This window comes from Heliconius melpomene, chromosome 10 (genome assembly GCF_056956725.1).
Source record: "Heliconius melpomene rosina isolate 202511_hmr_F chromosome 10, ASM5695672v1, whole genome shotgun sequence".
Lineage (NCBI taxonomy): Eukaryota > Metazoa > Arthropoda > Insecta > Lepidoptera > Nymphalidae > Heliconius > Heliconius melpomene.
Genome location: NC_140398.1, coordinates 17213710 through 17236438, shown reverse-complemented (window position 1 = coordinate 17236438; position 22729 = coordinate 17213710). Strand labels below are relative to the sequence as shown.

Genomic DNA, 22729 nt, shown 5'->3' with positions numbered 1-22729 from the left:
GGTGAGATAGGGGTTGAAAGTTTGTATGGAAAAATTTTTAAATTATTTAATTGAACACGTGTTTCATCGTTTTCTAGAATTCTCCCCCTAAGGGTGCAAATAAGGGGTTGAAAGTTTGTATGGAAAAATCTTTAAAACACCACCGATTATTATAAAATTTTATATTTAGATTCTTAAAAATATTTAATTGAACATGTGTTTCATGGTTTTCTAGAATTCACCCCCTAAAGGTGCAAATAAGGGGTTGAAAGTTTGTATGGAAAAATTTTTAAATTGCCACCGATTTTAATTAAATTTGAAATTTAGACTCTTAAAAATATTTCATTGAACACATATTTCGTGGTTTTTTAGAATTCACCCCTAAATACGCAAGCAAAGCTGCGCGCGTCCGCTAGTATAAATATATACACGTAAAAAATGTGAAAATGTGAGAAGACACTTCACAGCTTGTAATCTTTGCCTCTCTAAAATATAATGTTACTAGTGGGCCCGGACGCGCCACCGCCCGCGAAAATATAAGCCTAAATAATTAAAATAAGTTAAAAAATAATAATAAGTGGAGATTTATTATTAGAAAAAATATCTGAGTAACCGAAATTAACAAACAAAAGAAGTAAAAGTAACTAAAGGAAATTCTTAATATTAGAAAAAGTACCCAAAGTTTGCCGTGCGCGCGTAACAAACATTTTTCTATATTAAATAATTATTAATTTTTGCGAACAATAGTAAATAAAATCCCAAATGATTAAAAATACGATATTTTAAGTGTATAACATCGGTATAGATAACCGAACTGAGATAAATTAATTATAAGCAGCAAATAATTACATAAAAAATAATAGTAATTCGAAAATATATAAAAATTTACAAAATCATCAAAGTCATCGCATACTATACCACTCGTAGGCTAGGTCATTTGGAATCAGTGACATCTTATTTATTAGAATGTTATACAGTAAACTATAATTTCAATCTAGATGAAATGCTAAAAGTGACTTTTATATTTATTTTCATAAGGATGAATATCAAATTATAGAAATCATTTAATTTTTGCATTAAGCAAACTCACTTTGGGTGACGTTTTCTTAAAACAACAAACTTTGCAAGCCGTTGCTTAGCAACGCGTAGCGACGATTGTTATTAACATGGCGGAATAAATTATTTGTCAAATTAATTATTTTAATATATTGGTATATATCGAAAATATTACAAATATGAGAAAAAAAAAGTATCCTATGTTCATCCCGGGACCCTCAAGTATCTCTATATGAGTATTTTATCACAATTAAATTAGCGGTTTGGCCCTGATTGCGTTTTTACGCAACAGACAGACAGACAGACAGACAGACAGACAGACAGACAGACAGAGTTACTTTCGAATTTATAATATAGGTATGGATAAGAATAACAAGAATATAGATAAAAAAATTGTACTTTGAAATTTGAAGTTTCATTGTTGATGTTGATAGTGGTCTTTTGGTTGGAGTTTTCGTTATTTGTGGATTCCCAACTCTGCAGTTTTCCCAATGTTAATGCAGATAACTCCTTGGCTTGCTATGAACATTTTATTAACATTTTATACTCTGCAGCTGATTCTAATATTCCACGTAAACGGATTGGTTGTAAATTATTATCATCTCCTCCTTGGTGGGACGAAGATTGCACTGCTGCTATTAAAAATCGCAAAGCTGCTGAACGGAAATATATCCAGTGCATGACCCCCTCAAATTTTATAGTTTACAAGAAAATAGCAGCCCAAACAAAAAGACTATTTAAAAACAAGAAGAAAAAGGGTTGGCCAGTCATTGCACCCTCGCACTCCATCCGCTAGAGTTTGGAAATATATCAAAATTTTCCGGTCCTCCATGAATGATTTTCTGTGTAACATATCGTCCAATGAATCTTCTTGGCTAAAAAATTTAATGTGTAGTCTTTGTTCCTTCCGCTCCCCCCTTTGTTCCTAACTTCGATTGCTTTAACTCTCCCCTCCCATCGCAGGTTGATGTTATGGATATCCCCTTTTCTATTAATGAGCTCCAATGTGCTTTAAATGGCTTAGCTGACTCTTCCCCTGGTGTTGATGGTGTTCCCTATTCGTTTCTTACAAATACTAGCATTCCTGCCAAAAAAGTATATCTTTCTATTGTTAATTCTTTTTTAGAATCCTGTTTTGTTCCTTCATCCTGGAAAACTCAAGTTATAATCCCAATTCTAAAACCTGGGAAAGATCCCAAAGAGTCTTCTTGGTACCGTCCCATTGCCTTGTCTTCCACGGTATGCAAAGTTATGGAGCGTTTAATTAAAAATAGACTAGACTGGGTAATGGAGAGTAGGGGATTACTCCCTAAGTCTCAATTCGGATTTAGAAAAGGTATTGGCACAATCGATAGCCTTAGTGTCCTCACTTCAGAAATTCGCCTAAGTTTTGCTAAGGGTGAATATCTTTTAGGTGTTTTTCTTGATATAAGCTCCGCCTACGATAGCGTCATTCTTTCTAACCTTAAATTTAAAATGCTTAGTCTTGGTCTCCCTCCTAAATTATCCCATTTCATTTTTAATCTCTTTTCCGGCAGATCTATTCGTATCAGGCATCAAGGCAACCTTCTTCCTTCTAGAACCCTTTGGAATGGCCTCCCTCAGGGCTCCGTGCTGAGCCCTCTTTTATATAGCCTTTATACCCAAGACCTTGATAAATCAGTTGATAGCTTTTGTAATATTTTGCAATACGCAGACGATATTGTCTTATATTTTAGTTCCAAAAACATTATCCAAATTGTAAGTAGAATTAACAGTGCTTTGTATTATTTAGGTGTTTGGCTTTCTATGCATGGGTTATCTTTATCAGTCCCTAAAAGTAGTGTGGTTGTTTTTACACGTAAAAGGTATATTCCTGTGGTCAATATTGTCTATAACAATCAAAGTATTCCGGTTCTTAACTGCGTCAAATTCTTAGGTGTGCTTTTAGATTCTAAACTGTCTGGTTCTCCACATATGGAACATGTGTCCAATAAGTGTGAAAAAAATCTTCAAATTTTACGTGCAGTATCCGGGGTTTGGTGGGGTTCCCATAATTTTACGTTAAAACTGTTATATAACGCCATTATTCGTAGCCATTTTGGTTATGCTATTTTCTTGTTAGATCCATGCTACAAGTCTGCTTTAACCAAATTAGATAAAATTCATTATAAGGCCCTAAGAATCATCTTAGGTGCTATGAAGTCATCCCCAACAAACGCCATGCAAGTGGAGTGTGTTGATCCTCCACTTCACCTTCGTCGCCAATACCTTTCTGATCGTTTTATCTCTAAAGTCCTACAGTCTTCATCTCATCCTTTGATTAGGTGTCTTCATCGTATGTCACATGTCATTAAGTCCCCACGGCACTTTCCTCGTATCTTAAAAAGCTTCCGTAAATTTTCATCCCTTTCAACTGGTATTTTCTCTTCACCTATTCGCTCTTTATATTCTATTTCGTTTAGTGCGCTTACGTATAATCCTTCTGTATTAACGAGCCTGGGTATTGTGAAAAACGATCCAGGTGCTAACATAAAATTTTAAATTTGTTTTGCTAAAAACTGGCCAGATTTCATAGACATATTTACAGATGCATCTAAGTCCCCTCATAGTTCCAATGTTGGGGCTGCATGTTGGATTCCTAAATACAAAATTATATTAAGTTTTAAATGCCCCCCTGAAACTTCTACCTTTTCTGGTGAATGTATAGCTTTGCTTGAAGGCATCTTATTCGCAGAATCGCACAATTTAAAAAAAGTAATAATTTTTACAGATTGCTTGAGTGCCTTACAATCTTTGTTGCAAAATCCTTTCCGTAGCAAATCTAATTTTCACCTTGTATTCAAAATTAGAGAAGCTTTGTAACGTTGCCACTTACAAGGGGTACTCTTATCGCTGGCATGGATCCCGAGCCACTCTGGTATCACAGATAATGACATAGTCGATTGCCAAATCTGCAGTGTCCTCTGGGCCCGTAACTCATAATTTTATATATTCCCATGACTTATTGTCATTGTCAAAATTTGATTTAAAGTCTTCATGGAATTTTTTTTGGAGTAAATCAATATTAATAAAAGGTAAATATTTCGCTTCTATCCAACCGGGAGTTCCAACCTTTCCGTGGTTCTATCGATATAGGCGCGCTAGTACATCGGTGACATCTACTATTTGCAGACTTCGCCTAGGCCATACCTGTAAGCCTTTACATTTAGCTAAATTAAGGATTAAAGATAGTTCTATTTGTGAGTGTGGCTTGGAGGAGGGTTTTATGGACCACGTTTTAATTAATTGTCCAAAGCTTCTGTATTCTTTGTACGAGAATGATGATCTCGTATGATATCCTTCCTCCTAATGTTCAACGTCCTATTAATGTAAAATGTATATTACCCTTAGTTTTTAGTCCATTTATTAGATTGTTAGTTAAGTTTATTGTAAATAATGATATTAAGTTATAGGTGTTCTCTGTGTGCGTTTTTTTCTTAGTATTTATTTTTATCTGTACATATGTGTAATGTAATGTTTGTTTGTTTTAGGTTATTGTTCCAGTTCATCCTTTACCATATATATACTAGCGGCCCGCTCGCGATTTCACCCGCGTGAACTATTTTATTATTAATTTCTGTCTCCATGGCTACGTCCTAGTGACGTCTATGCAAAATTTGAGACTCCTAGCATTTAGTAACGAATGACAAAGTCAAATGTCATAGTTATGACCATAAGTAAATGAGTAAATGTGTTCTGTGGTTATGACCATGACATATGAGTTAATGTGTTCTGTGGTTATGAACTTATGACATTTTGAATTTTTGATTACGTCACGTTTATTTTGTATTTAAATTAATTTATTTATATATAAAACTAGTGGGCGCGCGCAGCTTCGCCTGCTTATTTGGACCCTTAGGGGTGAATTCTAGTAAACCATGAAACATGTGTTCAATTAAATACTTTTAAGAGTCTAAGTTTCAAATTTTATAAATTTTGGTGGCCATTTAAAGATTTTTCCATACAAACTTTCAACCCCTTATTTGCACCCTTATGGGTAGAATTCTAGAAAACGATGAAATACGTGTTCAATTAAATACTTTTAAAAATTTAAATTTCAAATTTTATAAAAATCGGTGGCGATTGAAATTTATTTCCATACAAACTCTCAACCTCTATTTCGACCCTTTAGGCATGAAATTTTTCAAAATCCCTTCTTAGTGGATGTCCAGATTACAAAAGTAAACATCTGTCCAAATTTCAAGTTTCTACGCACAGCGGTTACGGCTGTGCGTGCGTCTTACCTCAGTCAGTGAGGACAAGTAATTTTATATATATAGATATAGTCTGGCAAATATGTTATTGATAATGGGAAGCACGCGCGGCAAATTGCGCAGAAAGCGTATTTTGATGTCTGCACATAGACACCCCCTCACGCCAGACCGATTCCCCGTAAGGGCTCGCGGGGAATCGTTGCGGGGTGTGACCGGGCTACGGTACAGTCGAGTGCAACGCTATCAGTTCATTACTATGAAATATGAATATAATATCATATGATAGCATCATATATACGGAATGGCGTAGTAGAGCATATTTTTCTAGTAATATTATAAAAATTAGTAAAAAACACCAAAGCAACATGCAAAATGAACATATGGTAAATTGAAAAATTAAATAAAAAAATGAATTAAATTACTATAATGAGGCCACGGCCACATACAAATCTTCTCAATCCAAATTCAATAAAAAAAGTAAAATTTAAAAAGTAAATTTAATATATAAAACAAGCAAACAAATACAAGATTTTGGCGTTAGGCAATATGCAAAATCAACTTATGGGTAAGTAAAAAATTTTTTAAATAATGGAAATAGAGGTCTTAACAAATAAATTATGTTAATAAATTATATCTCCAAATAAAATCAAAATTTTATTACCGTTTTATTTAAAACGTTAATTAATGCATGCAAGAAAGTAAAAAATAAAAATTGACAAATAATAAAGCAAATAATCAAAACGGTAAAAGGCATTTTTGTTTACAATTAATTATATTCTTGTTTGAACAATATAGTGTGAGCTCGATAGTACCTTTAAAGATGTGTGGGTGCGAATTTCCTGTAAGGACGTAGCGCTCACACTGACGCAAATGGCAAACTATGGCAAAGGGATACCGCACTCTCATTTTTTGTACCTCAAAATTTATTGAAATAATTTACCCAATATTATTTTCTTTTATATAATCTTTAAGAAGTTTAAATATTGCCAGATATTTCTTTATTCATATTGCATAGTTTATAAGCTTGTATTATGCACACTGAATGTTTATTGTACATAAGTGTGTATATACACATCTACGTAAATATCATGTGCCATTAGTTATATAAGCAGAAGCTTAGAATTGATTAATTATTTATTGAGTCAAAAATGTTATCATACTTTTCGGGCTAGTCTTGATTTTATTCTCGACAACAATGTATAAAACAGCTGATTATTTTGCAATATTTAGATATCCTCATTAAATTTTCGTTTTGTATAATTTACTTCAACATAAACATGATTAGATATTTTAATTATCGTATAGGTAAATGTGATTTGCTAAGCGTGAGGTAAAACAACATAACAGGTAACACTGATCGAACGTTCTCTGCGCATACATATACTGCGCAATTTACCGCGCGTGCTTCCCATTATCAATAACATATTTGCCAGACTATATTTGTGATTATTAAGCCCGATAGTAACAAAACATTTTAGCTTAGCAATGGCTAATTTTACGGCTGATGGTAAACTATGTATTGAAAGAGAAATAGACGTACAGACAATAAGGGAACATGAATTTAGTGATTTAATTTCACATTTCAACATTATTGATACGTGCAAATGGATAAGAGATAATAATTATACCAAGGTAATGCTTCTACGTTGTGTTGGTTTATAAATAAATAGCAATGACTTTCAGTTAGTAACTTTTTAACTGTAATTGTAGGTATGCCTTCAATTTCCCGATGATTTACTTGACGTAAGTGCTGCGATATGTGAAGAAATAAAGTCGAGAGCAAATATTGATCTTTATATACTTGGTGACACTTCCTACGCCAGGTATAGAAACTAAAAAAAAACAAAAAGTATAATTTCTCAGAACCTTTTAATAAAAAATTATTGAGTTACCACTTTTTTAGCTATATTTGTTGTTCCACTCGACATAAGTTAAATAAGATTTGAATTCTGATTTTGAAATATTATTTATAGTTGTTGTGTGGACTCTGTAGCAGCAATGCATGTTCAGGGAGAAGCCATAATACATTATGGGCACAGTTGTTTTACTAAAACAAACATTCCTGTATATACAGTGTTACCAAAGAAACAAATAAATATGGAAAAGTTTGAGGAAATAATAGAAGAGTCTATAATTGAAAAGAATGGAAATAAATGTCTATTTTATGATGCAGCTTATGAATACTGCAAAGGTATACTAGTCAAAGTAACCACTATTTTTCTTTTCATATATACTATTTTGTCGCAGACTCATGTGCGAAGAATGCTATTGCATGTGGCACTTTAGAACATTATCACAATTCGGCCCTAGATTTATTGTCACTTGCAAGTACTCATTTGGACTTGTCTTGGAATAATCACTGGATGTCATTTAAATTTCTGCAACCATACAACCTGATATTCCAAGGCGAACTTGGTTTTTCAATAAAAAATTTACTAAATGAAGAATTATAACTACAATCTGTAGCTTGCACCTTGGGCATGCATGTAATCCAGTGCATCAGGCCAAGATCAGGGTCAGGGACCATTCACTTTGTGAATGTGGCCTGGATGAAGGTTCAGTTTCCTATTTCCCTTTTCTTTTGTCCTAAATTTTCATCCTGACTATGATGTCCTCCCCCATAAATTCCCTCGTCCTCTTAATGTTCAATATGTGTTATCGTTTGTGTTTTGTCCCCTTTGTACATTCTCATGTAAATATATTAGACATAATAAAAATAAGTTGTGAACTGACCTAGGTTTAGATTATACTAACACTTTTTGTTAATGTAGTTTCACTACAGTGAATTATATTATATTATTACACTAACACACATATTAGTTTGTGTTGTCAATTTTTTTTTGAGGTGGTGGGTTTTCTAATTAGACCTTCTATTTTTATATTACTTTTATTCAGTCTTTTAAGCAATACTTTTTTTATTTATGGACCAATCTTCATCATGTCTTCTCCATTCTATGTGACATTGGCTAAATAAACTGGTCTATTGACATGCCTAAAAGCCATAAAATAAGAAACAGAATATATACTATTTTCATTTCTATTAGCTTTATATTGCATTTAGCAGGGTATGCATAGGGAACCTAGTGGTGGGAAAATTCCACAGTAGAGAAAGGTGTGGCGGAAGTGTGTGGAGAAAGTATCAGTATCTTAACACTATGTTCCCTCTGGCTACTTTTTTGTATATGAAAAAATGTGCAAAGTTGAAAAAAAAACATTTTCAATTGCATCAAGTTGCATGCAAATATTATATCATAATGATCTATGATGTTGTTTGCGTTTTAGAGAACATTTTGAAAACATGGTTCCAACATTATCCAGAAAGTTATATAGGTTTTATACAAATTGAAGAGACTGAAAAGAGATTTTTTGGCCGAGTCATCAAAAATGCATCTGGCAATGTCTTTAACATGGATATTTTGAAAGAGTGTGCATGTTTCTACTTGGGTTTTAAAGAACAAACATTATTTAATTTTACTGTATCTGTCCCAGGTAAGCCACTACTTTATTACTTGGAGTCTCACCCAGTTTACAGTTTACTGAAATAAAATAAGATAAAAGAGAAATAAAATAAGAATATGTATAAATCTTGAAATTCAGATTGTTATTTGACCTTTCATTTGAAGTAATGTAAAAATACTTAAGAGTTAAATGAATAGTGTGTGTAATAGTGTGGTGTCTTTCAGCATCTAAATGGCATCTTTTAAATATAGAAGAAACTAAAATAGAGTGTCTTGAGGAAACAATCTGGTTTAAAAGAAGAAGATTTTTAGTAGAAAAATGTAAAGATGCGAATGTTATAGGCATATTAGTATGTAAGCTTGCAGGAGACCAAACAAAAGATATTATAAGTAGGATGAAACAGTTATGTCGAGTGAATGGAAAGAAGAGTTATATTATATCTGTTGGAAAACCAAATGTTGCTAAATTGGCAAATTTTCCAGAGGTTAGTCTTTTATAATAACAATAGCAATTGTTGTGGGCACGGCTGATTAAATCTGAACTAATGGCATAATATGCTCTTGTCTCATCACACTGAGTGCCATGACCGTACACCCATATCCTGCTCCTCTTGCCTATTTGCATTTTAATAGTATTTCTCTGATTTAATTTTTTACATAATTTGGTTTATATTATTATTGTTGTCTTTTAACTTTAACGGTGTATCAAAGTGGGAAGATATTTTGTAGTAAAATATCTGTAAATATTACCCTTAATGTAGAATAACATGTTGATGAATGTAATAAACCTATTGTTTTAAAATAGGTTTATTTATCAATTGTACCTAGTTTGATTAATTAATTAATTTCCGTTATTTAACTATGACATTTGTTCGAAAATAATATCATTACCGAACAAACACCAAATATAGCTAAAGATAAATAATTAAATACTGTCAAAGTAAAAGATAAAATCTATTTTATTTTAATACATTTTCTTTTTACAGATTGACATATATGTAATGATAGCATGTCCAGAAAACAACTTATACAATAACAGAGACTTTTACAAGCCTATAGTATATCCATTTGAGCTAGAAATAGCTTTAAATTCCAACCGGGAACAGTATTATAACTACCACATTACAGACTATGATGACCTTCTACCTGGTAACAGGTACTATTGTGAAATTGACCATATAAAAGAACCTACAGATGTTAGCCTTATAACAGGAAATATAAGAGAAACTAAAATTAAAAGCAAAATTCAAGGTGGTTCTGAATTAGCAGAAACAAATTGGGCTTTAGAAAGTATTGGACAAAATCTGCAAAATAGATCATGGAAAGGTCTAGAACAGAAATTGGGTGAAACTGAGGTTGTTAAAGCAGAAGAAGGTAGGCAGGGTATTCCCTTACAATATGATAATGAACCAGACAAATGAAATATTAAAAAAATATTTATATGGTTTTTATATAATTTTATCATGATGCAAGTCTTATTAAATAATTTAAATACACAATGAGTTTTTTATGTGTATTGTGTATGCGTAAATAAAGAATATTTGACCATTTGCCACTATCATATATTTGTAACTTTATTTTTTTACGCCACATGATAACACTTTGATTTTTAAAGTAGCCAAAGACAATGTACAAGAGGCGATCTTATGGCTATATTGCCAACTCCTCGAGGTAACTTCTAGGGTGACAATAATCAGGTATTGAAAATGAACAAGTAGGTGGTGGAAGTACTAAACATATAAAAAATTAACAATAGACAATTACATAGATATTGAAAGAAGCTAAAATCCAAACATACTTTATTAAATAATGAACTCTTTAAATATTTACGACATATATATAGATCTTAATATTTATAATGTATTATAACTAATGTACAAAAGAAGAATTTGAGTGGAACACATTTTTAGTATTAAACAAATTATTTTCAAGCAAACCATATTAAAGCAAATAAACTGATGTATTAGATCTCTTATGCCTGATTGAGTGGGTTTGAAGGGGACTTCAGCCACTCTTTTCTCAGCATTTGTTTTAATTGTGAAAGCCTTAAGGTAGGATTTTCAGCCTTAAGCCTTGGCAAAGTAACCTCCTCAAATGCTGTAAATGCAGCCTTTAATCGTTTTTCTGGATGTTTATCCATATCTGCTTTGTCACTGTAATGTAGAAAATGATAAATTATGCTGTAGGTATTGCAAGTTGAATGGCGGAGCTCAACGCCGCGCTTTGCCTCGACACCAGAACAAAGAAATGGAAATTAAAATTTAAATAAATATTTCATTTATTATGGAAAAGTGAGCACTAAGAGAGGTAAGGGGGAAGACCTCTGTTGAGTTTTGAAAACATAGTATCAAAGATACTGGTGGAAGGCCACATAAAAAGCATAAGGACCCCCGGCGGGAGGGGATGATATGAAGAGGTTGATGATAGCTGATGAGGCAAAAGAGGTACACAGAGACTAGTGTTTGGCGTTATCTCTGACTACTCCACTAGGGATACGCTAGGGAGTGAAGCTAAGTAGGTAATTATTTAATTTCCTCGAGTGGGAGATTGAACCCACCACCAGTCACGCTTACAGTCACACTTTGTACCCCTGTGCCACTGCTGGCCACAATTTCACTTACTATTTCTAAAAGTATTATTATATAATTAATTTTAAATTAATAAATGTACTATAAACCTTAATATAGAGATAGCCTCATCAACTGATTGAGCCACTTCCCCATCAATCTGCAATCTGTTGATATTCTCTTCCAGAGGTAGCTCTTCCACAACCACTTTGGATGGCTAAAAATATATTTAATTTATTAATTACTTACAGAATATTTGTGGGGATAAATCAAATTTCATGGAATGAAAAAAAATTATGATATTCATCTTTGTCCATAAAGCAATAATAAATTAAATTTTATAGAACAATGTAACACATACACCTTATGTAAATTATGCTTTTCCTTTTTTGTAGCAGCACTGTTACAGTATAAATAAGTAAAACAGATATAGTCATCTCATGGTGTAAATCTATTTTTTTGTTAGGTACATCTTTACACCATACCAACCTTTAATTTACATTGTATAGTAGAGAAAACAAATCAATATTGCATAATGGATGTTAAGTGGTAGTTTTCAACACTGATTTATCTTGCCAAAGCAGGTATTTAAAAATAATTAATCTCACACTGGAGATTGAACTGCATTTACATTATTCATTGGAAGGGCAAAAACTATAACACAAAATAAATTAATCTTACTACAGGCTTCACAGCCTCTGGTTTAACAGTCTTTTCCTTCATCTGTGTTATCTGTGCACGGGTGATCTTTTGTGGGGGAGGCGCAGATACTTTACTCTTTATGGAATCCATTTCTTTCTCTAACAATGCTTTTGCTTCAGCCTTCTTTTGTAATTGTTCTTGACGTTTCTTCTCTTGTTCTTCCTTAAAATTGTACATTCTAAATTTAAGAATGTCGATTTGCAAATATATATATCCAGCAGTACATTCTTACATGAAATTCAAAATAATATTTAATAACAGGAGTAGTTTAGTAGCCTTCCATTATTCAAAATCAATATAATATTTACTAATAAAATTCCGCAGTGTATTCTTAATTTGCCACTACCAAAATTTAAAATATCTGTAAAGAAAATTCTAACAAGTAAAGCTTATTACACTGTTCAAGAATATTTAGAGGATAAAGATGTATGGAATTAATGTCTATTGAATGTCAGGCAGGATAGCTGCCAGCTAATGTAATAGTAAAATATACCATTGACTTTAAAAAGAGCAACTGTTGAGTTTCTTGCCGGCTCTTCTCAGCAGAACTGCCTTCCGAACCGGTGGTAGCTTTTTGTTGACATGTACATTCGACGATTCAAAAGTGCTTATAAAGTTTATTTGAATAAAGAATATTTTGAATTTGAATTTAATAGTAAAGTCAAAGTATTTAATATGAACTTTTATATATTGTTATGCCTAACAACATACATTGTAAACAAGTATACAAACTTTCTTCTGCTGTTTCTTCTTTAATTTATCGTCATTATCTTCCCATTCGGCGTCTTCGACCATTTTTTTCGTTTTCTGATCTTTTTCTTGCTTAATGTTTTCTTTACGCTGTCTAGCAGCGACAGCTTTGCTGTTTTCCCCTGCAAATTTCTTTGGCATGTTGTTACCTCTTTACCTGTAAGCGTTTTTATTACTGAAATATACAAATTGTAATATGTAACCTCAGCATTAAAAATTTTAATGAACATAATTTTGTTATGGTTATAGCAAAAGTTTTAATAACATATAGATAGTATAAGAATATGAGTACTTGTTTGTTGCTTCGTATTGGAAGAATAAATAAATTTGTAATGTTCCCGCAAAAGGATTTCGATTTCGAATTTCTTCATAAAATTGACAGAATAACATTTGACACATGATAATAGCAAGGCGTCACTCACAATTGGAGGTAAATAAAAAACTTTATTACTATATTTTTTATTGAAATCAAAAATCTTAAAATTATCTATTCTATTAGGCCATCACAAACACTTTTAAATCAAATTACATAGAAATGCCAGTAGTATCAGTCCTATAGGAAGCTATCACCGGCTTGGAAGGCAATTCTGCTGATAAGTGATAAGAGTCAGCAAGAAACTCAACAATTGCACTTTTGAAAATATAATTTACAACAATAATTATGTATCTATAACCATCATCAGCTTCCCACATGAACCTCAACAGCATTTAATTCCACGCACTATACTCATTATTGTAGTCTTGGATTGAATAGTAAGCTTTGCTTACTAATATATTATTTACTTTAATTGTAAATTCTAGTTGCAAATCTAATCTTCTTCTTCTTCTTCTTCCTGGCATTAATCCCGGCTATTACCAGGGTCTGCCTTCCTACTTACCCTACTCCACTTTGCACGATCTTTTGCGTCTTCGGTGGTTAGACCATTGGCTCTCATGTCCTGCATCACGACATCCAACCAGCGCTTCCTTGGGCGTCCGGGAGGTCGCGCCCCAGGAACTAGTATAGCAAGGCACTTGCGTCCGACATAGTTCTTAGGCCGGCGCGTAACGTGGCCAAACCATCTCAAGCGACGCTCTTGGAGCTTATCCGCTACGTCACGGACCCCAAGACTACCTCGAATGAATGTGTTGCGTATGCGGTCAGACCGCGTTACGCCGCACATCCACCTCAGCATCTTCATTTCCGTGACGTGAAGCTCCAGAGTGTGCCGAGATAGTGCTGGCCAACATTCGCTGCCGTATAAAAGAACCGGTCGGACGATGCTCTTGTATATCAGCCCCTTGAGCTTGGGCGGTATTCTGCGGTCGCAGACCACACCAGTGACCTCCCGCCATTTGGCCCAGGCAGCGCTTATCCGGCCATGGACATCGTGGTCGATGCCTCCAGACTCGTGCATAACGGATCCAAGGTACCTGAACTTCTCGGACTTAACGGCTGGCTCAGGACCTATAAGGATGGTGCTCGAGTCCCGGCTCCCGCAGGCCATGTACTCTGTCTTCGACACATTTAGTTTAAGACCGCCGTTCTCAAGCGTACCCTTCCAGAGGTTCACTTTACGCTCCAGCGTCAGTCGGTTCTCGGCAATGAGTGCTATGTCGTCGGTATACATCATCAGCCATGGAGGCTGGTCCTGGATGTGAGCCGAGACAGTATCAAGCACTACATTGAACAAGAACGGACTAAGAGCCGAGCCCTGGTGAACCCCCACTGTAATCGGGAAGGGTCTAGTGTCGCCAACAGCAGTCCTAACCGTAGAAGCGGAATCGTGGTAATCTCAGTATAGGCCTCAGGGATCCCTTTGGATCGCAATGCCCACCAGATACACTGACGAGGCACACAGTCAAAGGCCTTCTGCAGATCTAAAAAGGCCACGTGCAGAGCTCTCCTTTTTTCCCTGTATGCCTCCATCAAAGTTCTGAGGGCGAAAATGGCGTCCATGATGCCCGATCCTGGCTGAAATCCATATTGAGACTCAGAGACAGTACACTCTCGGCGGAGCCTGAGGTCGATCATGCGCTCGAAGAGCTTCATGGTATGACTCATAAGCTTAATGCCCCTATAACTACCACAATCTTGAACACTGCCCCTTCCCTTGTAAATAGGGGTAATAAAGCTAAGCCGCCACTGATGCGGCATCTTACCAGTGTTCAAGATATGGTTAAAAAGGTCAGTAAGCATGAGCACACCAAGAGAGCCCAACGATTTCCACGCTTCGATCGGGATGTCGTCAGGTCCCACCGCTTTTCCGTTCTTCATGCGTCGAAGGCAATTACGTGTTTCGTCAAGGGTTATTGGGGCAATAAGTCCGAGGTTAGGCGGTGGGTCGTGATGAAGACTGCATGGGTGCTGAGTATTCAGCAACTCCTGGAAGTAGCTTCTCCACCTCTCCTTCACAGAGTCATGATTACAGAGCAGCGTGCCCTGGGAATCTCTGACGCAAAGACATTTTGCGATATCTTGAACGTGCCAGTTTGTAAATGAGCTTCTGCCCCTCCACAGTTTCAAGTTTATCATACAATGGTGACAAACTCTCACTGCGGGCTCTGGCTACAGCTCTTTTACTGGCACGTTTAGCTACTGTGTACTCCAGTCTGTCTTCAGGAGAGTTGGATTCCTGCCACTGCCGCAATGACTGAGCCCGATCCCAAACATCCTGAGCAGTCTCGGTGTTAGTCGAAAGATTATGACTTTTCACCTCTGCCAGGAAGTCGGTCTGCATCGGTCCATTCAGCAACCACCACTTGATCCGAGGCCTACGTTTCTCGGCTATTTTCTTCTTCGGAGTGACGTTAAAGTCCATGACAAGAAGACGATGTTGGGCTGTTAGGCTTTCGCCTGGAATGACCTTACAGTTAGTTACCCTGCCCATATGACACCGTCTGGTCAATAAGTAGTCTATTTGAGTTGAGTGGGACCCGCACTTATACGTGATAAGGTGCTGAGAATTCTTTTGGAAGAACGTATTCACGACGGCCAGATCAGACGCAATACAGGTTCTTAGAATGTTTTCTCCCTCTGCATTGCGACGACCATGCCCAAAACCCCCGTGAACACGCTCATACGGCTCAGCAGCCCTACCGACGTGCCCGTTCAAGTCCCCCCCAACTAAGACCACTTCGGTACACGGCACAGCAAGTAGCACCCCTTCATACTGCTCCCAGAATGTCTCCTTTTCGGCCGCGCTACATCCCGCCTGGGGAGCATAGGCACTGATTAAGTTTGTGATGACGCCCTCAATCAGTACCCTCACTCGCATCAAGCGGTCGGAGCGACGGTCAACTTCAAGGAGCCCATTCTGAAGCTCTTCAGAAAGCACTACCGCTTCACCGTTTCTACCCGAAGGTGACCCAGTGTATATAAGCCGGTAACCCTGTCCGATGTTACGGGACTTATTGCCCTTCCAGCGTGTTTCCTGGAGGAAGGCACACTGGACCCGACGTCTCATGAGTACATCTGCGAGTTCCCTGCATCGTCCGGTCAGAGAGCCAATATTCCACGTTGCAAAGCGGAGTTTCCTTCTGGGTACTAGCGTCTTTAGCCGTGCCCGTACATGACACGGTAGCCCTTGCCCACTTGTCGCAGGTGTAGGGCGATGTGCCTACGCGTCGTTTTGCGGCGACGCCCTAGCCGTACCCAGTCTGTTGTTTTGTCGGTCCATATAAGTGGCGGTTGGCGGTTTTTAAATGGAGCGACTGCCGTCTGACCTCCAAAACCCCTTTGTGGGAAAAAACCGAGGAAGGGAGAGGAAAATAGAAGGGGTAGGATAGGTAGAAGGAGGGAGCTAAGGGAAGGAGGGGGGGAGATAGGACACCATTCTTACGGACTGGATGAGGATGTAAGAGTGGCGGCTCGAGGATCCGGGGTCGCGTACCCGTATGCCCACAAACAAATATCGGACAGATATTAGTCAGGACATCCTCTGGATGAAAGTTGTTGTTGTAGTTGCAAATCTAATATTATATATTATTTATTATGATATTTTTTAAATATATTTATAACATGTTCTATAAATTATTTAGTAACTCTAAATAAAAAAATACATAAAATTATTGCGAAATGCCTAGTATCAGGGCAAATATAAGTGTAAAAAAAATCTTGTCAAGAGGCTGAGGCTGAGTTGACGTTAACTTATAATTTATTTTATTTACAATCTGTAAATTGTGTTGACGTTGTTGTACGTTGTGTTGACTACTTTGTTGTACTTTTACTCTACTTTTTATTTGGCATTTTATAAGAATAATAACAGGAGTCCTTTTTGATAGCGCGTTATGTTATATTATAGAAAAAAAGGCTAACAGAAAAATATTAATGGCTTTAGTTGCTTATGATAATAGTGATACCAGTGAATATGAAGATGACGAAAATGAAGGAAAGTCGACTGGACTTCTAAAAGAAAGTAGTGTTACAATTGGTTAGTTCTCCATTTCTTTAAATCTAAATATTTGTTTGTAAACAAACTTTAATTCTACTTTTGCTTCCATTAATATAGAAGCGACAAAAGTCACAGCCGTGGCAAGAGATAATGACAGTAATTCTGAAGAGCCCCAGACCCTCTTTAATGAACTTCCATTACCATCTTCTAAGAAAAAAACTGTTATTGAGGAGGATGATGAATTTCTTCACAAAAAAGAAGCAGATCCTGAGATAAAATCTAAGTCAAAAATTACCATACCTTCATTAAGTGATGTATGTATTTTTCTTTAAATATTGTTAGTTAATTTATAATATTTTAATTATGTCATTATACTGAATATTTTTTGATTCCAGTTCAAAGATGTGGAAAAAACAGTACCTAATACAAAAGCTAAAACACTAAATGGGGTAAGTTTAAAAGTGTACTTACAAAGTTTTAACTTTTCTATCTAATTTCTATGATCAATGCATTAACAAGAATACACATTTAAATTTCAGAAAAAATCTGGCCTTTTGAGTATGTTACCTCAACCAAAAAATTCTGTAAAAAGTTCAATAAAATCATTAATCCCAAACTCTGTAGCACAAAAACCCCCCCAACCCAAAACTCTACCAGTTCAAAAAATGAAACAAACATTAAGTCCAGCAAAATTAAACAAAGTTAATACAAGCCCTACAATAGTTACTGAATATTCAGATGAAAGTGATGATGATATTCAAAATGACTTCTTTTCAATTAACAAACCAGTTGACATATCTGAAGATATACCATTGGATATAGAAAACAAAACTGAGAAAGTAGAAAATACTAAATCACAACCTAGGAGTCTGGAATCATATTTCAAAAAAGATATCAATGTTGAACAAGAATGTCATATACAGCCACAAGTCTCAGAACATAGTGATAGTGTACAGAATATAGATAATACTGAACAACAAACTAGTGGTGTACTTGATGAGGAAGCTGTAAGTTGTAGTAATAATTATCACTTTTTAGAGGCCATTCTGTCTCAGTAGAATAATGTTAGACAGAGAATATGATTTGTTGCAGGCTTAATCTCCTCTTGGAACATGTATAGTTTCTTAGATCTGGTTTCCTTTATCTTAAAAAGCATTAAGTTCTGCCTCTCAATATGTCAAGTCTGTATTTTAAGCAGACTAGAATGTTTAAAAACAAGGGTCTGTCTGCTGACCCTACTATATGCAGGATAACCTAAACAAAAACTGGAATTATTAGACACAGTTACTTTAGTAGACACTCTAATTTTAACTGCATTGTACATTTTTAAATATTTGCATGTTGGGTGGCAGATTTGAGCCTCTACGGCCAAGCTCTTATTCCATTACACTTTGATATTATTACTATATGTTATTTTATTACTATAATACTTGCCTTATTATATATTATTATATATACAGATTTTGAAACTGTGTGGTGCTAGGGGGAAACGTAAAAGAGAAGAGATACAAATAGTAGATGTTAATCAACAAGAAGTATTGAATGATGCAAGGGAATGGCTACTCAAAGGTCTCATGGATGACACCACCAAACGGCAATCAGTAAGCAAGAAACGAGGAAATGAACCTACTAATCAACAGAAGAGAAAACATCAAATTACATATTTGGCTCATCAGGTCAGTTTGATACAATATAAACTAAAATCTGCTTATTTTTCTTGATTATTATAGTTTAAGAATTGGACATTAATTACAATATAATTCAGCATGATAACACACTATTTATACACTTCCTAATCTTAACTTATGAGGTGAATATTATTTCTTATCAGGCTTTTGCACCAGGAATCTTGCAGAATATTTAGTATTTTCTTTATGATTGAATATATTATTTATTGCAAGTAATTCTTACCTTACTACTGTACTATGGCTCTGTTAATTTTTGTATGAGAATTTTAATATTTATTTGTGTTTACTTTCAGGCTAAGGCTAATGAAGCAGAACTACAGAATCAATGGGCTAACAATAGAATGACAAAAAGACAAACACAATCAAAATATGGTTTTTAACATAATGTTATTGTTAAACTTTGTAGTATGAATGAATAAAATAATACCATATAAATCAGTATGTTTTTATTTAACACTATAAAACTAATTAATTTTAATATTATTTATAAATTATAATCTTCTAGCTTTTCTTGGTCTTGGGGGATTCCATGACACTCTGGTGTTGTCAGTGATAGATACTACTTCCATACCACCCATTTGCAAGCCTTTAATAGCTGACTGAAAAGAGAAGGATAATGCTTGAAAAAATTGTTTGAAAAAATGCAAAAATAAACTTTTTACTAAAACCTTACCAGTCTTCCAGGACCCAAACCCCTAACTTTTACTCTTATAACTTTATAGCCTCGATCAATAGCTTTCTGAAATAAATACCATTTTTCATATTGTATTGATTAAATTATGTCACTTATAAAGTTGTTAATAGAATTTATATACTCACTAATGCTAGATTAATAGCAGTAGTTTGAGCGGCTATATTAGTTCCTTTCTTAGTGTTTTTGAAACCATCCATACCACAAGATCTTATAATTTTAACTGTCCCTTCAGCATCAGTCAGAGTAAATACTGTATTGTTGTGGCTCACTCTCACATTGCAAATCGCAAGGTTTTTGTACGGGGTGCCACCAAATAACAGATTATCAGATTCAGCAGTAGGGAACAAACCTTGTTTTCTGTAAAAAGTATATCTTCTAGTTATAACATATTAATTTAAATAATTGACACTATAAATACAAATTAAAAATATATTAATTAAATGTGAATCAAATATTGAATATTTACTATTTACATACGACTTTAAGACAGCATCTAAATCGACGATTTTCTCTCCTTGAACACCTTCATCATCTAAAGGAATCCTTTTATGGACAAACTTTTCAGTGGCTACAGGTGAAGAGGTTTGTAAGGTGCGCACCACATTATTTATAGATTTCTTTAGGGTATTTCGAATAACACTTAACATTATATATATATGCAAGTGAAATTGTTTACAAATTTTAAAAAATCACAATATAACCTAGAAAATCTAGAAACTAAATTATTTTCAATGACATTGACACTTGGCAGTTCGTATAGTCTGGCAAATATGTTATTGGGAAGCACGCGCGGCAAATTGCGCAGTATACTATGCGCAGAGAACGTTCGATCAGTGTTACCCTGTTATGTTGTTTTACCCCACGCTTAGCAAATCACATTTACCTATACGATAATTAAAATATCTGTCTATCATGTTTATGTTGTAGTTAATTATACAAAACGAAAATTTTATGAGGATACGTAAATATCGAAAAATGATCAGCTGTTCCATACATTGTTGTCGAGAATAAAATCAAGACTAGCCCGAAAAGTATAATCATTTTTTTTTGTCAATAAATAATTAATCAATTCTAAGCTTCTGCTTATATATCTAATGGCACATGATATTTATCTATATATATATATATATATACACACTTATGTACAACATAAACATTCAGTATGCATAATACAAGCTTATATACAATGCAATATGGATAAAGAAATATGTGGCAATATTTAAGATTATATATATAAAAAAAATATTGGGTAAATTATTTAAATAAATTTTGGGGAAAAAAAAATGAGAGTGAGGTGTCCCTTTGCCATACAAGTTACTGTGCGTCAGTGTGAGCGCTACGTCCTTACAGGAAATTCGCACCCACACGTCTTTAAAGGTACTATCGAGCTCACACTATATTGTTCAAACAAGAATATAATTAATTGTAAACAAAAATGCCTTTTACCGTTTTGATTATTTGCTTTATTATTTGTTTATTTTTATTTTTTACTTTCTTGCATGCATTAATTAACGTTTTAAATAAAACGGTAATAAAATTTTGATTTAATTTGGAGATATAATTTATTAACATCATTTATTTGTAAAGACCTCTATTTCCATTATTTAAAAAAATTTTTACTTACCCATAAGTTGATTTTGCATGTTGCCTAACGCCAAAATCTTGTATTTGTTTGCTTGTTTTATATATTAAATTTACTTTTTAAATTATACTTTTTTTATTGAATTTGGATTGAGAAGATTTGTATGTGGCCTCATTATAATAATTTAATTTAGTTTTTTATTTAATTTTTCAATTTACCATATCTTCATTTTGCATGTTGCTTTGGTGTTTTTTACTAATTTTTATAATATTACTAGATAAATATGCTCTACTACGCCATTCCGCATATATGATGCTATCATATGATATTATATTCATATTTCATAGTAATGAACTGATAGCGTTGCACTCGACTGTACCGTAGCCCGGTCACACCCCGCACCGTTTACCCGCGAGCCCTTACGGGGAATCGGTCCGGCGTGAGCGGGTGTCTATGTGCAGACATCAAAATACGCTTTCTGCGCAATTTGCCGCGCGTGCTTCCCATTATCAATAACATATTTGCCAGACTATAGTATGAAATACTTTATCTGTCAATGGTAATTTCATTTTATCCCAAGCAATGAGGCAAAGACTGCGATCCCTAGGTATATAGTCTTAAATTTAATACTAGAACTAAAGGTCTAAAGGTTACTAGGGTTCTTAGGGTTTAATACTCGACGCGATTTATGAGAGGATTTTTTGTTATAAACGCGATGATAATGTGTTTATACGACGAGATTTTCTTATTTTGTGCCATATGGCGCCGTTTTTCGAAATAAATATTTCGTTGAATATAAATTTTTCGTTGTTTTAAACTTCTGTTAAAAGATGAAACATGGAAACAGTAAAGATTTGATAAAGTCAAGTTTAAAAATATATAAACATATTTTAAGCTATAACAGTTATATGAAACTTGAATATTTTTAATTACATAAAAAGGTATAAAATTAAAATAAATACAACAAACACGTCTTGGAATTTAATTTAATAAATTAATATTGATCAATGATATACATTAAATTGATATATTATATTTTATCTACAATCTTAGGTAATTATTTCATCATGTCTAGACAGTATAAGACTGATTCAGAAAATCCTAATAGAGAAGTAGTTGTGCCGAGGGCTAAAAGCTGCAAATGCCCCGCTTCAGCTAAATAGTTTGCTTTAATAAGCTCGGCTATAGCCCAGTGGGCTGTATAAGTTATATGCTCTTGATCTTTTGAATTCAATATGTAATAAACTATATTTGGGTAAATAGGACTAGAGACCAATTTAATAAACATCCCTTGATCCAATATTTCTTTAATCAATTCGTCTTCTATTCTTAGCTTTTGCACCAACTCCTGAAATATAAAAATATGTGAAATAAAAAAATAATCTTACTAGGCATTAAAATACTTCTAAAGTATGTTCTCAAAATTAAATCTAAGCATTACATTACATTTTTTTACTTCACGCTATATCCCGCATTCAGCAGGTTAGGCAGGGGGAACCTGATGTTAAGACACTCGGTTCTCCACTCACCATCTAATTTTCTAGACATTGCGTGTTGAGTGGTGGAACTCACCACCCTTTGCCTTGGAAATACTGCTGCGCCGTGACAGCTTATCAAATTTTAATTTGTATATTATTATATAAAA

General features: G+C 34.4%; 5 protein-coding genes across 9 annotated transcripts in view; 2 read left to right on the top strand and 3 right to left on the bottom strand.

Moving 5' to 3' along the window:
* The first annotated feature begins 4759 nt into the window (after positions 1-4759).
* Dph2 (Diphthamide biosynthesis 2) lies at positions 4760-12645 on the top strand. 3 transcript variants are annotated; one of them, XM_085192139.1, is made up of 7 exons: positions 4760-4872; positions 6708-6902; positions 6981-7093; positions 7244-7461; positions 8553-8759; positions 8954-9213; positions 9715-10291. In XM_085192139.1, exons 2-7 carry the CDS (start codon positions 6756-6758, stop codon positions 10147-10149), a joined length of 1380 nt encoding a protein of 459 aa, XP_085048265.1. In that variant the 5' UTR covers positions 4760-4872; positions 6708-6755; the 3' UTR covers positions 10150-10291. The 3 variants fall into 3 exon arrangements, with proteins under 3 accessions (XP_085048265.1, XP_085048266.1, XP_085048264.1); XM_085192140.1 differs by lacking the exon at positions 4760-4872 and adding an exon at positions 10915-12645 and having other exon boundaries at positions 5901-6902; positions 9715-10102; XM_085192138.1 differs by lacking the exon at positions 4760-4872 and having other exon boundaries at positions 5905-6902.
* LOC146536008 (coiled-coil domain-containing protein 124-like) lies at positions 10513-13188 on the bottom strand. Of its 2 annotated transcripts, none has more exons than XM_085192142.1 (5): positions 13040-13188; positions 12730-12904; positions 11977-12159; positions 11406-11512; positions 10513-10881 (listed from the first exon to the last, which is right to left on the bottom strand). In XM_085192142.1, the coding sequence occupies exons 2-5, from the start codon at positions 12886-12888 to the stop codon at positions 10701-10703; spliced, it is 630 nt and encodes a 209-aa protein (XP_085048268.1). In that variant the 5' UTR covers positions 12889-12904; positions 13040-13188; the 3' UTR covers positions 10513-10700. The 2 variants fall into 2 exon arrangements, with proteins under 2 accessions (XP_085048268.1, XP_085048269.1); XM_085192143.1 differs by having other exon boundaries at positions 12730-12922; positions 13040-13176.
* Positions 13189-16652: 3464 nt separating this feature from the next.
* Positions 16653-19243, top strand: LOC146536007 (uncharacterized). Its single transcript, XM_085192141.1, has 6 exons — positions 16653-17159; positions 17238-17434; positions 17516-17569; positions 17660-18127; positions 18581-18796; positions 19102-19243. Exons 1-6 carry the CDS (start codon positions 17057-17059, stop codon positions 19186-19188), a joined length of 1125 nt encoding a protein of 374 aa, XP_085048267.1. The 5' UTR covers positions 16653-17056; the 3' UTR covers positions 19189-19243.
* On the bottom strand, positions 19240-20450 carry mRpS11 (mitochondrial ribosomal protein S11). Its single transcript, XM_085192144.1, has 4 exons — positions 19980-20450; positions 19628-19859; positions 19482-19547; positions 19240-19407 (listed from the first exon to the last, which is right to left on the bottom strand). Exons 1-4 carry the CDS (start codon positions 20147-20149, stop codon positions 19300-19302), a joined length of 576 nt encoding a protein of 191 aa, XP_085048270.1. The 5' UTR covers positions 20150-20450; the 3' UTR covers positions 19240-19299.
* Positions 20451-22056: 1606 nt separating this feature from the next.
* LOC146536004 (NBAS subunit of NRZ tethering complex-like) overlaps positions 22057-22729 on the bottom strand; it is a 35427-nt gene continuing 34754 nt past the window's right edge. Inside the window, exon 44 of one of the 2 annotated variants that reach the window (XM_085192136.1) lies at positions 22057-22432. In XM_085192136.1, coding sequence (XP_085048262.1) covers positions 22142-22432 — 291 coding nt within the window. In that variant the 3' untranslated portion in view covers positions 22057-22141. The remainder of the gene's footprint in view (positions 22433-22729) is intronic. The other variant, XM_085192137.1, reaches the window with a different exon arrangement.

Excerpts from the sequence above, each read along its gene's own strand:
- Dph2 (XM_085192139.1), top strand. The coding sequence starts at position 6,756 with ATGGCTAATTTTACGGCTGATGGTAAACTATGTATTGAAAGAGAAATA. Across the intron at positions 7,094-7,243 it reads GGTGACACTTCCTACGCCAG|TTGTTGTGTGGACTCTGTAG; the intron begins GTATAGAAACTA and ends TATTATTTATAG. Across the intron at positions 7,462-8,552 it reads AGCTTATGAATACTGCAAAG|AGAACATTTTGAAAACATGG; the intron begins GTATACTAGTCA and ends TTTGCGTTTTAG.
- LOC146536008 (XM_085192142.1), bottom strand. The coding sequence starts at position 12,888 with ATGCCAAAGAAATTTGCAGGGGAAAACAGCAAAGCTGTCGCTGCTAGA. Across the intron at positions 12,160-12,729 it reads AGAAGAAACAGCAGAAGAAA|GAAGAACAAGAGAAGAAACG; the intron begins GTTTGTATACTT and ends TACAATTTTAAG. Across the intron at positions 10,882-11,405 it reads GAGGCTATCTCTATATTAAG|TGACAAAGCAGATATGGATA; the intron begins GTTTATAGTACA and ends TCTACATTACAG.
- LOC146536007 (XM_085192141.1), top strand. The coding sequence starts at position 17,057 with ATGGCTTTAGTTGCTTATGATAATAGTGATACCAGTGAATATGAAGAT. Across the intron at positions 17,570-17,659 it reads AAGCTAAAACACTAAATGGG|AAAAAATCTGGCCTTTTGAG; the intron begins GTAAGTTTAAAA and ends TTTAAATTTCAG. Across the intron at positions 18,797-19,101 it reads TTACATATTTGGCTCATCAG|GCTAAGGCTAATGAAGCAGA; the intron begins GTCAGTTTGATA and ends GTTTACTTTCAG.
- mRpS11 (XM_085192144.1), bottom strand. The coding sequence starts at position 20,149 with ATGTTAAGTGTTATTCGAAATACCCTAAAGAAATCTATAAATAATGTG. Across the intron at positions 19,548-19,627 it reads CTGCTATTAATCTAGCATTA|AAAGCTATTGATCGAGGCTA; the intron begins GTGAGTATATAA and ends TATTTATTTCAG. Across the intron at positions 19,408-19,481 it reads GTTTGGGTCCTGGAAGACTG|TCAGCTATTAAAGGCTTGCA; the intron begins GTAAGGTTTTAG and ends TTCTCTTTTCAG.